The 13,059-nt window shown below is 43.1% G+C and overlaps 1 protein-coding gene across 7 annotated transcripts; it reads left to right on the top strand.

The window, feature by feature from the left end:
• Positions 1-5,551: 5,551 nt before the first annotated feature.
• Positions 5,552-11,919, top strand: LOC309553679 (potassium voltage-gated channel subfamily A member 1). Of its 7 annotated transcripts, none has more exons than XM_082255015.1 (3): positions 6,134-6,175; positions 6,261-6,820; positions 7,445-11,919. In XM_082255015.1, exon 3 carries the CDS (start codon positions 7,863-7,865, stop codon positions 9,330-9,332), a length of 1,470 nt encoding a protein of 489 aa, XP_082111141.1. In that variant the 5' UTR covers positions 6,134-6,175; positions 6,261-6,820; positions 7,445-7,862; the 3' UTR covers positions 9,333-11,919. The 7 variants fall into 7 exon arrangements, with proteins under 7 accessions (XP_082111145.1, XP_082111144.1, XP_082111142.1 ...); XM_082255014.1 differs by having other exon boundaries at positions 6,261-7,160; XM_082255019.1 differs by lacking the exons at positions 6,134-6,175; positions 6,261-6,820 and adding an exon at positions 5,552-5,792.
• The last annotated feature ends 1,140 nt before the right edge of the window (positions 11,920-13,059 follow it).

The raw sequence follows: 13,059 nt of genomic DNA, 5'->3' as shown, positions 1-13,059 counted from the left end.
ATATCTGTCTTAGTGAGTGGAGTTTAAATGATAAATTAGATAAAAAATATACTTGAAAACAGTATATCAAGACCCCCTAGTTGTCAATACCATGACTATTCATTTAGCTGGTAAAACCGTTATCCTTATTTATGTTATTCCAAATGAAATTAAATTTAAATAGACTCTCCCCAAATTCAGGTATAATATTCATCCAATAAAATATATAATATACAACCAATGGCTAATCTAAAATTCAAACCCATTTCACAATATCAATCTCTTTAAGAGTTATCTATAAAAGCATTAACATCAACATCAATATTCAATCCATAAGGGGCATAGGACTTCATTTTATATATCCACGACATCTCTAATTTTGATTTTCACTAACCAGTTTCCTAACCAGAGAGCCGCCTCTCCAATTGGGACTATATTTAACTATCCCTACAAAGATGGGACTATATTTAACTATCCCTACAGGTAATGTTTGGAAACTGAGCATTATCTGAACACTAATATTGTTAATGTGTTTGTTTAAACCTTTTATTACATGTTCAAGCACAGGGGTAGTGTATTTGCTCAAGTGCCCATGTGGGTTCCAGTATGTGGTTCGAACTAAACGCCCCCTCCAAGTTAAGTTAAACGAACACATTAACAATATTAGGAAGGGTTTCAGACAACACTCAGTTTCTAAACATTACCTTTTAGCACATAATAAAGATCCCACAAATACCATATTTCTAGGGATAGATAACTATAGTCCCCATTGGAGAGGCGACTCTCTGGTTGGGGGAATATCGAAATTAGAGATGTCGTAGATAAATAAAATGAAGTCCTTTGCCCATTATGGATTGAATATTGATGTTGATGTTAATGCTTTTATAGATAACTCTTGAATAGATATATATATATATATATATATATATATATATATATATATATATATATATATGTATATATATATATATATATATATATATATAGATATATATATTTATATATTGTGGAATGGGTTTGAATTTTGGATTAGCCATTGGTTGTATATTTTATATTTTATTGGATGAATATTATATATCAACTTGGGAAGGGTCTAATTTAAATTTGATTTCATTTGGAATAACATATATATGAATAACGGTTTTATCAGCTGAATTAATAGTCATGGTATTGACCACTAGGGGGTCTTGATATACCATTTTCAAGTACATTTTTTAACTAATTTATCATTTAATTTTGGTCCCACGGACATTGTAAAAATATCTTTCTACAAATATAATCTAAAAGGGGATGGTTAATAAGATAAACTATGTATTGGGTGTCAATATTTAAAATGATTAAGTAGATTGGCATAAATTCCCTTATACAAAATGGCTAAACCCATCGCGGGTATCTGAAGCTCAAATCGAGGTTTGGTTTCTGTTGGATTACTATATAACGCGGTGAGTCAGTACGTCGCCGTGCCCCTAGGACAACGTCATCTGTGACAAAAAGGGCCGAGTCGAGACGTGCTGACATCACTGTGTGCAAGTGTCCCGGGAGGACGGGCATGTGTTTGAAGTGCCGGCCGACATGAGTCAGTACGCCGCCCGTGCCCCTAGGACAGTAGTTTTCAACTCCAGTCCTCAGGAACCACCAACAGGCAAGATTTTAAGTATTACGTCGGAGAAGGAGACTAGCATACTGAAATCACTGAGCAGCAAATTATATCACCTGTGATGTAGTTAACTTATTTTGCAAATCTGGCCTGTTAGTGGGTCCTGAGGACCTGAGTTGGGAACCACTGATCTAGGGCGACGTCATCTGTGACGAAACACGTCGGGTCGCGACATGCTGAAGTCACCATGTGCAAGTGTCCCTGAAGGACGGGTGTGCGTTTAAAGTGCCGGCCGGCATCTATCCGATTTTAATGTGCAACTTTTTCTTTCCTGATGTAATTGCAACCTTTTAACCCTTTTAATAAAAGTAAAGAAGTTTTACACTATGGCGGCTTTATTATCTTTTTATGGGGAGTAATAATCGTACAAATACAGGGGAACCGATGTGCTGACACTGATCCCAGGATTACCCTTGTGTCTCCTCAATCCATTGAGGCCCTGGTGGGGTTACACCACAGACATTGTTGACCTTCATAGGTCTTTTTGTTTGTTTGGTAAGAGGCTAACTTTACTTGGTGGATGGAATTGCACTCTGGGTGATATCAATCACAAAATTTGTGGAAAGGATCACATTTGAGGATATCTTACTTTCTTCACTGGTGTTTATATTAAAGATTATGGACTATATTTTTTTCACTATTTTTCCTCACTATATGATTTATTGAATTCTTTTACAATATTGTATGTACTTAGCGCAACTTTTCTTTTTTACTGTTTAATTTGTGTTGTCACACTTATTGCTGCTACTTATTTCTGTAAGCGCAGTTATTTTTTATTCAACATGGTATATAGATTGGCAAATGTGTAGTTGGTGAATAGTGAAGTAGGGTGGTCCTGCAGCCTTTTAGTTCATAGCCCTGGTAAATGGAGTGGCATATGTGCAGTTAGTGATGGGTGAGTTTGGTTGGCCTAGTAGCTTGTGCTCCACAGCCCTGGTATATATATTGAAAAAAATTGCAGTTGGGAATTGGTGATGTAGGGTGGTGCCGCAGCTGGTAATCTACTGTATAAATCTGGTCTATAGATTGGCATATGTGTAGTTGGTGAATGGTGAAGTAGGGTGGTCCTGCAGCCTTTTAGTTCATAAACCTGGTAAATGGAGTGGCATATGTGCAGTTGGTGATGGGTAAGTTTGGTTGGCCAAGTAGCTTGTACTCTACAGCCCTGGAAAATGTATTGACACATTTGCAGTTGGAAATTGGTGATGTAGGATAGTCCTGCAGCTGATAATCTATAACCCTAGTATATATATTGGCATATGTGCAGTTGGTGATCTGTAATTGGCATATGTGCAGTTGGTAAGGGTGATGTAGGGTGGCCCAGTAGCTGGTAGTCTACAGTCCTGGTATATTGATTGGCACACGTGTAGGGACAGTTGGGGATCGGTGATGTAGGGGGTCCTGACATTTGGGGATCGGTGATGTAGGGAATCCTGGTGGTTGGGGATCTGTGATGTAGGGAATCCTGGTGGTTGGGGATCGGTAATGTAGGGAATCCTGGCAGTTGGGGATTGGTGATGTAGGGGGTCCTGGCAGTTGGGGATCGGTGATGTAGGGGGTTTTGGCAGTTCAGGATTGGTGATGTAGGGAGTCCTGGCAGTTGGAGATCAGTGATGTAGGGGTCCTGGCAGGTTTGGGAATCAGTGATTTAGGGATCCTGGTAGCTGGAGATCGGTGATGTAGGGGATCCTGACAGTTGGGGCTCAGTGATGTAAGGGGTCTTATCAGTTGGTGATTGGTGTTGTAGGGAATCCTGGCAGTTGGGGATCAGTGATGTAGGGGACCTGGCAGTTGGAGATCAGTGATGTAGGGGGTCCTGAAAGTTGGGGATTGGTGATGTAGGGAGTCCTGGTAGTTGAGGATCAGTGATGTAGGGTACACAGTCCTATCAGTTGGGGATCAGTGATGTAGGGAATCCTGGCAGTTGGGGATTGGTGATGTAGGGGGTCCTAGCAGTTAAGAATCAGTGATGTAGGGGGTCCTGACAGTTGGGGATCGGTGATGTAAGGGGTCCTGACAGTCGGGATCAGTGATGTATGGGGATCTGGCAGTTGGAGATTAGTGATGCAGTTGGGGATTGGAGATGTAGGAAATCCTGGCAGTTGAGGATCAGTGATGTAGGGTACAGAGTCCTATCAGTTGGGGATCAGTGATGTAGGGAAACCTGGCAGTTGGTAATCGGTGATGTAGGGGGTCCTGACAGTCGGGGATCAGTGATTTAGGGGGTCTTGGCAGTTGGAGATTGGTGATGTATGGGTCCTGACAGTTGGAGATCAGTGATGTAGAGGTCCTGGCAGTTGGAGATTGGTTATGTAGGGGTCCAGGCAGTTAGGGATCGGTGATGTAGGTGGTCCTATGCAATTGGAGATCGGTGATGTAGGGAGGCCTGGTAGTTGGAGATTGTTGATGTAGGGGTCCTGTTTGTTGGAGATCAGTGATGTAGGGGTCCTGTTAGTTGGAGATCAGTGATGTAGGGGATCCTGGTAGTTGGAGATCGGTGATGTAGGGATCTGGCAGTTGGAGATTGGTGATGTAGGGGGTCCTGGCAGTTGGGGATCGGTGATGTAGGGGGTCCTGGTAGTTGGAGATCGGTGATGTAAGGGGTCCTGGCAGTTGGGGATCGGTGATGTAGGGATCTGGCAGTTGGAGATTGGTGATGTAGGGGGTCCCGGCAGTTGAGGATCGGTGATGTAGGGATCTGGCAGTTGGGGATCAGTGATGTAGGTATCTTGGTAGTTGGGGATCGGTGATGTAGGGGATCCTGGCAGTTGGAGATTGGTGATGTAGGGGGTCCTGGTAGTTGGAAATCGGTGATATAGGGGATCCTGGCAGTTGGGGATCAGTTATGTAGGGTTCCTGGTAGTTGGGGACCGGTGATGTAGGGGTCCTGGTAGTTGAAGATCGGTGATGTAGGGGATCCTGGAAGTTGGGGATCGGTGATTTAGGGATTTGGCATTTGGGGATCAGTGATGTAGGGATCCTGGCAGTTGGGGATCAGTGATGTAGGGATCATGGTAGTTGGGGATCGGTGATGCAGGGATCTGGCATTTGGGGATCTGTGATGTAGGGATCCTGGCAGTTGGGGATCAGTGATGTAGGGATCCTGGTAGTTGAAGACCAGAGATGTAGGGATCCTGGCAGTCGAAGATCGGTGATGTAGGGATCCTGGCATTTGGGGATCGGTGATGGAGGGATCCTGGTAATTGGGGGATCGGTGATGTAGGGATCCTGGCAGTTGAAGATCAGTGATGTAGGGATCCTGGTAGTTGAAGATCAGTGATGTAGGGATCCTAGCAGTTGAAGATCAGTGATGTAGGGATCCTAGCAGTTGAAGATCAGTGATGTAGAGATCCTCGTAGTTGAAGTTTAAAGATGTGGGGATCCTGGCAGTTGAAGATCAGAGATGTAGGGATCCTGACAGTCGAAGATCAGAGATGTAGGGATCCTGGCAGTTGAAGATCAGTGATGTAGTGATCCTGGCAGTTGAAGATCAGTGGTGTAGGGATCCTGGCAGTTGAAGATCAGTGGTGTAGGGATCCTGGCAGTTGAAGATCAGTGATGTAGGGATCCTGGCAGTTGAAGATGAAGATCGGTGATGTAGGGATCCTGGTAGTTGGGGATTAGTGATGTAGGGATCCCGGCAGTTGAAGATCAATGATGTAGAGATCCTGGTAGTTGGGGATCAGTGATGTAGGGATCCTGGCAGTTGAATATCAGTGATGTAGGGATCCTAGCAGTTGAAGATCAGTGATGTAGGGATCCTAGCAGTTGAAGATCGGTGATGTAGGGATCCTGGCAGTTGAAGATGAAGATCTGAGATGTAGGGATCCTGGCAGTTGAAGTTGTAGGGGGTCCTGGTGTGAAATGTCAGATCCCATTGCTGTGCACCGCCTGCATTCCGCCGTCACATCATCACATGGAGTCCGGGGAGAGCTGAGCGGCGGTTGCAGAAGAAGAGGCTGGAGGCGGCACAGATCTCTCCCATTGCTGCACAGCCCCGCATAGCACGACCGGAGGATATCCCCCCCCCCCCTACCCCCTCCCCTTCTGTCACCCTGCAGCTGACAGCAGCCCCTTGTCACACCGGGAATCTCCAAGACACGCCGACCCCTAGCTCCCCCCCCCCCTTTTTTTCTTGTGCTGATCATGGAGCACGGTACGTGGTCTCCTCCTGATCTACTAACCTAAATCAGCCGCAAAGTGGGAGGACTGAGCCCGGGTAAGGCTGACAGCCAGCGGAGGAAGGAAGGGGGGAGGGAGGCTGACTGATCGCCTGGCGTGGGCTGCCTCTGCAGATGGCACGGAATTGGCAGCCAGGTGCGAAGGAGAAGGGAGCTGCGGGCGAAACTCGGGCAAGGCTTGCATGGATCTCCGCAGCCTGGCACCTGCTCTCCCCTGCTGCTTGTGGGTATGGATGAGCTGGGCAATGCCAATGGACAGCCTGACATGTCTGATGGGGTAGATCAGTGCAGATCTGGGGAGAGGAGATTGGGGTGATTTGGACAGGAGATGGGGGGTGATCTGGGCAGGAGATGTGGGGTGATCTGGACAGGAGATGGGGGGTGATCTGGGCAGGAGATGGGGGGTGATCTGGACAGGAGTTGGGGGGTGATCTGGATAGGAGATGGGGGGTGATCTGGATAGGTATAGCTGCAAGTGGGCACCTGGGCACAGACAGCTGCCTGTGGACTGGCTGCTCCATCTCCTACACGTGAAATGAGCTCTCTTTCCCCTCCCACATGTTCCTTCATGTACACATTATCATGCCTAGTAGATGATCTGACCCCCCCCCCCTGTTTTTCCTTTAATTCACATAGATGGGGGGGTCTGCCTGTATTGCATGCCGCCTGCATTGCGTCTCTATGTGAATTCCCATAGAAAAAAAATGCCTTGTTTTTGTTTTTTCTCCTTCCTTGGCAGTAAAAAAAAAAAAGAAAGCCTTTAGGATGTAGTATTTGGAGTGGCTGGACTTGTGATGGCCAGGGAGGATGTTGCTGCCCTCTCCTCTCCTGCACCAAATCGCTCTCAGGTTTCTGCTGATACTGCAACGTCAATAAATGGTTAGTTTGCTGTCCCTCTTAATGTATTCAGACTTAGCAATAAGCCACACTCATTGCTGCTGGTGATGCAGCTGGTCTGCAGTTCCCTGGATTCTCCCGGCTCCCTATGCCTCTTTTGGAATAAGTGAGGATTTTACAGCACACAATATTTTATTATTATTATTATTTTTATTTTTTTTTTGGTATCCACTCATTTTATTTATCGGAAGAGTTGCCTGTGCAGCCGCTTTTGACTTGCTTTCGATGCAGCCTTCCATAGCATGCAGTATGAATATTTCAGCAGGACGTGCACTGGCTGCTGGGCTGCTGTAAACCGATCTGTTTGTTTAAGGGGCACAGAAGGCTGATCTGCATGCGCCTTTTATTTTTTTAATTTTTTTTTTCCCCAAATGCTGCAAGGCTTGACGCATTCCCATGCTGCTATCACAGTACCTACCATGCTGCTGCAGCTACTCACAAACAAGGTAAGACACCAGCACTTGCCTTAATCCCCCCCCCCCCTTCTCCTCCCTTTGCTCCCCTCCACACTGCATCCTATTCACTGCAGTAGAGTGATTTGTTTGTGTAGTTCCCTGAACTTGGTGCTTTGTGTCGGAATGTGAAGTGTTTTGCCTTGCCTTGCTCCGAACCACTCCAGAAAGCCTGCATGTCTGGGTATGTGTTTTTTGCCACATTGGGGGTAGTCGATTCCCTATTTTTTCCTCCTTTTTTTTAGTGGTTCTTCTTTTCTTTTTTTCCCCCTCTGCAGCTTTCTTCTACTGCACTGCTGTTATGATCCGGTTTACCTAACTGTGAAAGCAAAAAAAGAGGAGGGGAGAGGAAGAGGAGGAAAATCTGCTGAGTTGGCAAAGCCTTTAGCATCCTGCAAGCATTTCTGGAGAAGGGTGACAGCAAACCCAGCAATGAAATATTCGGAGAGGAGAACTGACTTGCTGGAATAAAGCAGAGAGGAGTGAGAAGATTTTTTTTTTTGCCAGATTTGGGTTGGCCCGAGGGGGGATTTTGGTTGTGGTAGATGTGACGGGGGCATCGGAGTTGGCATCTCTTGGTCCCCTTGCTGTGTTTTACCTTGAAGACCCTGGACGGGGTAGAAGGAAGGTGCTGCATCAGCAAAGTGGTTACCCCCAGCGGCATCCCCTCCCCCACCCCTCCTCCCCTGCAGCAAAATGACCGTGATAGCGGGAGAAAACATGGACGATACGTCAGCCCTTCCAGGCCACCCTCAAGACAGCTACCACCCTGACCACGATGACCATGAGTGTTGTGAGAGGGTGGTCATCAACGTGGCTGGGTTGCGCTTTGAGACACAGTTAAAAACCCTTGCCCAGTTTCCCAACACATTGCTTGGAAACCCCAAAAAAAGGATGCGCTATTTCGACCCTTTGAGAAATGAGTACTTTTTTGATCGCAACCGCCCTAGTTTTGATGCCATACTGTACTACTATCAGTCTGGGGGTAGGCTTCGTAGGCCAGTCAACGTACCCCTGGACATGTTTTCTGAAGAGATCAAGTTCTATGAACTAGGGGAAGAAGCCATGGAAAAATTTCGTGAGGACGAGGGCTTTATCAAAGAGGAGGAGCGCCCCTTGCCAGAAAAAGAGTTCCAACGTCAAGTGTGGCTTCTGTTCGAGTACCCCGAGAGCTCAGGCCCAGCAAGGATCATTGCCATAGTTTCGGTCATGGTAATCCTCATCTCTATTGTCATCTTCTGCTTGGAGACTTTGCCAGAACTAAAGGACGAGCGGATCTTCAGCCGCAGAGTGGACAACAGTACAGTCTTTTTCAAATCCAACATCTTCACAGATCCCTTCTTCGTGGTGGAGACCCTCTGCATCATCTGGTTTTCCTTTGAGTTGGTGGTAAGGTTCTTTGCTTGTCCCAGCAAACCAGAATTCTTTAAGAACATCATGAACTTTATTGACATAGTGGCCATCATCCCATACTTTATCACCTTGGGGACTGAAATGGCCGAGCAAGAAGGTCCCCAAAAAGGGGAGCAGGCAACCTCTTTGGCCATCCTGAGGGTCATCAGACTGGTAAGAGTATTTAGAATCTTCAAACTCTCCAGACATTCTAAGGGCCTCCAAATTTTGGGACAGACCTTGAAAGCTAGCATGCGAGAACTAGGGTTGCTAATCTTTTTTCTGTTTATTGGGGTCATCTTGTTCTCCAGCGCAGTGTACTTTGCGGAAGCAGAAGAGGAAGAGTCTCATTTTAGCAGTATCCCTGATGCTTTCTGGTGGGCAGTGGTATCCATGACCACTGTGGGCTATGGTGACATGTACCCTGTGACAATTGGAGGCAAAATTGTGGGCTCCTTGTGTGCCATTGCTGGTGTCCTGACAATTGCCCTGCCTGTACCTGTCATCGTGTCCAACTTCAACTACTTCTACCACCGAGAAACTGAAGGGGAAGAACAGGCTCAGTTACTCCATGTTAGTAATCCCAATTTAGCCTCTGACAGTGACCTGAGTCGCCGCAGCTCTTCCACTATGAGCAAATCTGAGTACATGGAGATTGAAGAAGATCTGAATAATAGCATAGATAATTTTAGAGAGTCGAATCTGAGAACTGGCAACTGCACCGTAGCCAATCAAAACTGTGTTAACAAAAGTAAGCTACTGACAGATGTGTAGAGCCACGCCCCCTTCCCAAAGCTGCAGGATCTCATTGGCTCTGCCACTTTCTGTAGATGCTTTAAAACTAGTCTTTTGAATGCTTTACCATCGTTAATGCATTGTTGCATTGCGAATTTGTGCTCAGCGATCAAAAAATAAAAATAAAAAATACAGAAGCTTTCAGGATCCGTGAAAGATAATTATCATTTATTTTTAAATGGGATTTTTTTTGTTTTTTGTTTTTGTTCCCACTGGTCATTGGGAAGTGTCTCCCAACCAGTGGTCTTAGATAAAGGGGTATAAACAAAGTACTACAGGACAGCAACTTACAAATACTTTCTTCCCTTTGCTTGTCAATCTTAAAGTTTCAGAACAAAACCATTGATTAAAAGATATGCATGGATTTTTTTCAGTAGCTTTCTTGAAAGACAGTTGCTTTGAACATCCAAGGAAGTTCTCCTTAACCAAGGAGTATGAAGTATGCAATTACTTGCTCTTTTTTTGACCTGAAGAAGTGTAATACTGTCCAGTGAAATATTATGCACTTAAACGATGACCTGATCCATAAAGCACCTTAGGAATCAATCCATGACTTTGCTCCATCTTTAAAGGGAGAGGGACATATATTTAAAAAAAAAAAAACATTTAAATGGAAAACAATGGACAGACATCTGCAATTGCTGCTAGAGTTTTCTTTCTTAAATGCAGATGAGTTCGACTTTTTTCTTTTTTAATTTCTCTTTGGTTCACAAAACTTGGATGCAACTACCCCTCTTCTCTTTATGCCTCTCCTCACTCATCATCCTCGTTGCAAGACAGCACAATGGTATTAATCATAAGCATGTTTTTCAATTTGATACCAGTTGTATTTATTTGATAATCTCGCATGCTTGAAATGTTACCTCAAAAATATGGGGGTTAAGTTTTATTTTTCCTTTGGTAATTATTTTTAAAATTCCTAAATGGATCACTTTGTCTTCCAAAGGGGTTTGCGACAGCTTGCAGTGCAAGATGCTGTGCCCCTCTCTGGCAAAACAAAGGGTGAACGTAAATCATTTTTTAAATTGTTATTTATTATTTGAATTTTATTTCAGTTATTATCATTTGCATTCACCAAAAGTGCACTCCTAATTTCTGGAAAACAAAAAATGAAAAAAAGAAACTTTAAATTAGTAATTTGCAGTACTGTATGTAAATGCATAGCAAGTCAAATGGGGACAATAATCTTTTCTTAGAAGACCACGCATGTTCAAGTATTCAGCATTATGGCCTATTTGACTAAGGTGTAATTCGAAGTAAATTTATGCATGATATCAGTATTAAAAAAAAAAAAAAAAAAGAAAAAAATTAAAAAAAAAAAAAGAAAAAAGTTCTTAATGGATTAGGAGCCAGTTGGATTATAAGGGCCTATTGATTTTCCTGAAGTATGACTCAGGGAAATATGTTAACTTTTTCCAGGCATAACTATTAAAAAACAAAACTTCAAAAATACAAGGGAGAATGTGGGATTTTGATAAAAGTTGGAAAGGATAGTATAGTAATACCTAAGACTTAAAAAAAAAAAAAAAAAAAGAATTGAGTAGATTTGCTAAACTGGTGCAGATGCATGCATTTTGCTGCAGTCTCAGAATGTAATTTTACCATTTACAGTATGCATTAAAAACTGCAGACCATGTTCTTAGCCTCTCATCATTTGACATCCATAGACTTTTTTTCTACAGCTCTAGAATGTGCTATGTTCTAGAGAGGAGAACGATCGAGATCAGGAATGGGTTACCTGTGGCTCTCTAGCTGGTAAGGAAAGACCGCTCCCAGCATGCATAGCTAACAGAAGGAATTACTCCTAGAAAGCCCCGTTGTTCACTTGTTGTTGAGATCTGATATTCTTCATGTCAACGGATGCTAGGAGTTGTCTGTCCTCAATATCTAGAAAACTGGAGGTTGCCCAGGCCTCATCTACATAGTTGCTAGTGCCTTTATCCTTCCTTCACCGACTTTGCTGAAAGTGCCTCCGTGACTAGAGCTAAGATGTACAGGAACTGTACTGTGTAAAAAAAAGTCTTGATAACTTCATATGAATCCCTAAGGGCGTGATCTCCCTTTGTGTCCCGTGAAAACAAAAAAAAAAAATATCTGATGTACAGAGCAGGGCCAGTATGCTTGGATGTATATTATCTTGAACGATCATTTGTATTATTAATGCTTTTTATTTGTTAAGCAACTAAAAAGCTTTTTATATTGCTTATGTGCTGTATGAAGAAAAATTGATCTTTCAGCCTATGAGAGTTTATGCACTTAAAAAGCTACAACTTTTTTTTTTTATTTCATTTTCTGTTTGGTCATTGTCCGATTATGTGTTCCTTCTTGTTCTTTGCCAGACCAACCACCAATTCATATGCAATGCAATGCAATGCAGCAGAATGTTATTTACTATTTTAGACGCACAATGCCATGGGTATCGAAAATACATATATACCCTGCAGATATGAAACACTCAGTATATTGGAAAGGTTAATGCTTGATACGCGGGGCATTACAAGGGTTATCCCACCATTGTGATAAATTTGCTACTAAAAGAAAATGGCAGAGAGATAAAATACTTTGTTAAGAACAAAATAATTACTAATTTGTTTTGTTGGGTGACTTGTAAGTCATCTGACCAAATTAGAATGTGTTTTGGGCCCAAAAAAATTGTTTAAGGGTGTCTACATCATGTCTACAAAAATGGAAATTGGCAAAGCTTGAATACATTCCTTTGGGTACAGTTGATAGAATGAAAGCCTGTCTGTACGTGCTATTGTTCATAGCTGCTGTTTACAAAGTTTCGCATCTTCCTGCCCTGCAATTCAGGATCCGATTTGCCAGGAAAGTGGGCAAATGCAGCTACGTTTTAAAGGCTTACACCTCTCCTGTGATTTTACTCTTTTCCCACAAAATCATTTGTGTAAAGTGAGAATTTCATCCATCAACTTTATCAAGGGATGTATAAGAAAAAGTGACTTTGGCAAAGTATCAGCTTACTAAACCTTTTCTTAAATCGGGCTGCAGAAATACGCTAAACCTCTTTCATGAAATTTTGTAAACTACTCTCAGGCTGGAGGCATGTACCTCCAAAGCAACCCAAATAACTTCAGCTCTTGAAGTACCTCCTCGGCCTGTTCCTTTCTGCCTCCTGCACCTCGCTGTTGGCCAGTGACGCCTGCACATCACATTGAGGGACCATTAGGAAGCAGGAAGAGATGGGTCAAAGATTGACTTTCAGCACAGGAGTCTAGATGGGCATGACTGAATTTTGGGTCTCTTTAGGACCTCTAAGTACCTGATTTCAGTCCTGTAAGTAGTTTTGGAACTTTAAGGGACACATCGTTTACTTTAGCATAATATAATAAGCATATAAATGGTGTTTAAACTTAAGGTTTAAAAATAATAAGGTGCTTTTGCTAGTTACGTACCAACAGGCACCTGTTTTTATCACTGTTATGTCTGAAGGATGAAAATCCTTCCACACTTAAATGAAGAAGGTAACATATGTCTTGGTCCATAATTCCTGAAAACAGATGGGAAATTAGGAAAAAATGCTGTTACGATTATGTTCCTTGAGGTTTCAATAAAATAAAAATAACATATGCTTTGCTTACATGTATAGACAAAATTGTATTTGAGAGATAATTCAGGATTCCCCTTTTTTTATCATTGTAAACCTAAATTATTACAGTTGTGAGAAAATGTTTGGGTACCCAAGGTC

The sequence above is a fragment of the Pelophylax lessonae genome (genome assembly GCF_965119305.1).
Source record: "Pelophylax lessonae genome assembly, chromosome: 4".
Classification (NCBI taxonomy): Eukaryota; Metazoa; Chordata; class Amphibia; order Anura; family Ranidae; genus Pelophylax; species Pelophylax lessonae.
This window is presented reverse-complemented; position numbering and strand designations above follow the sequence as displayed.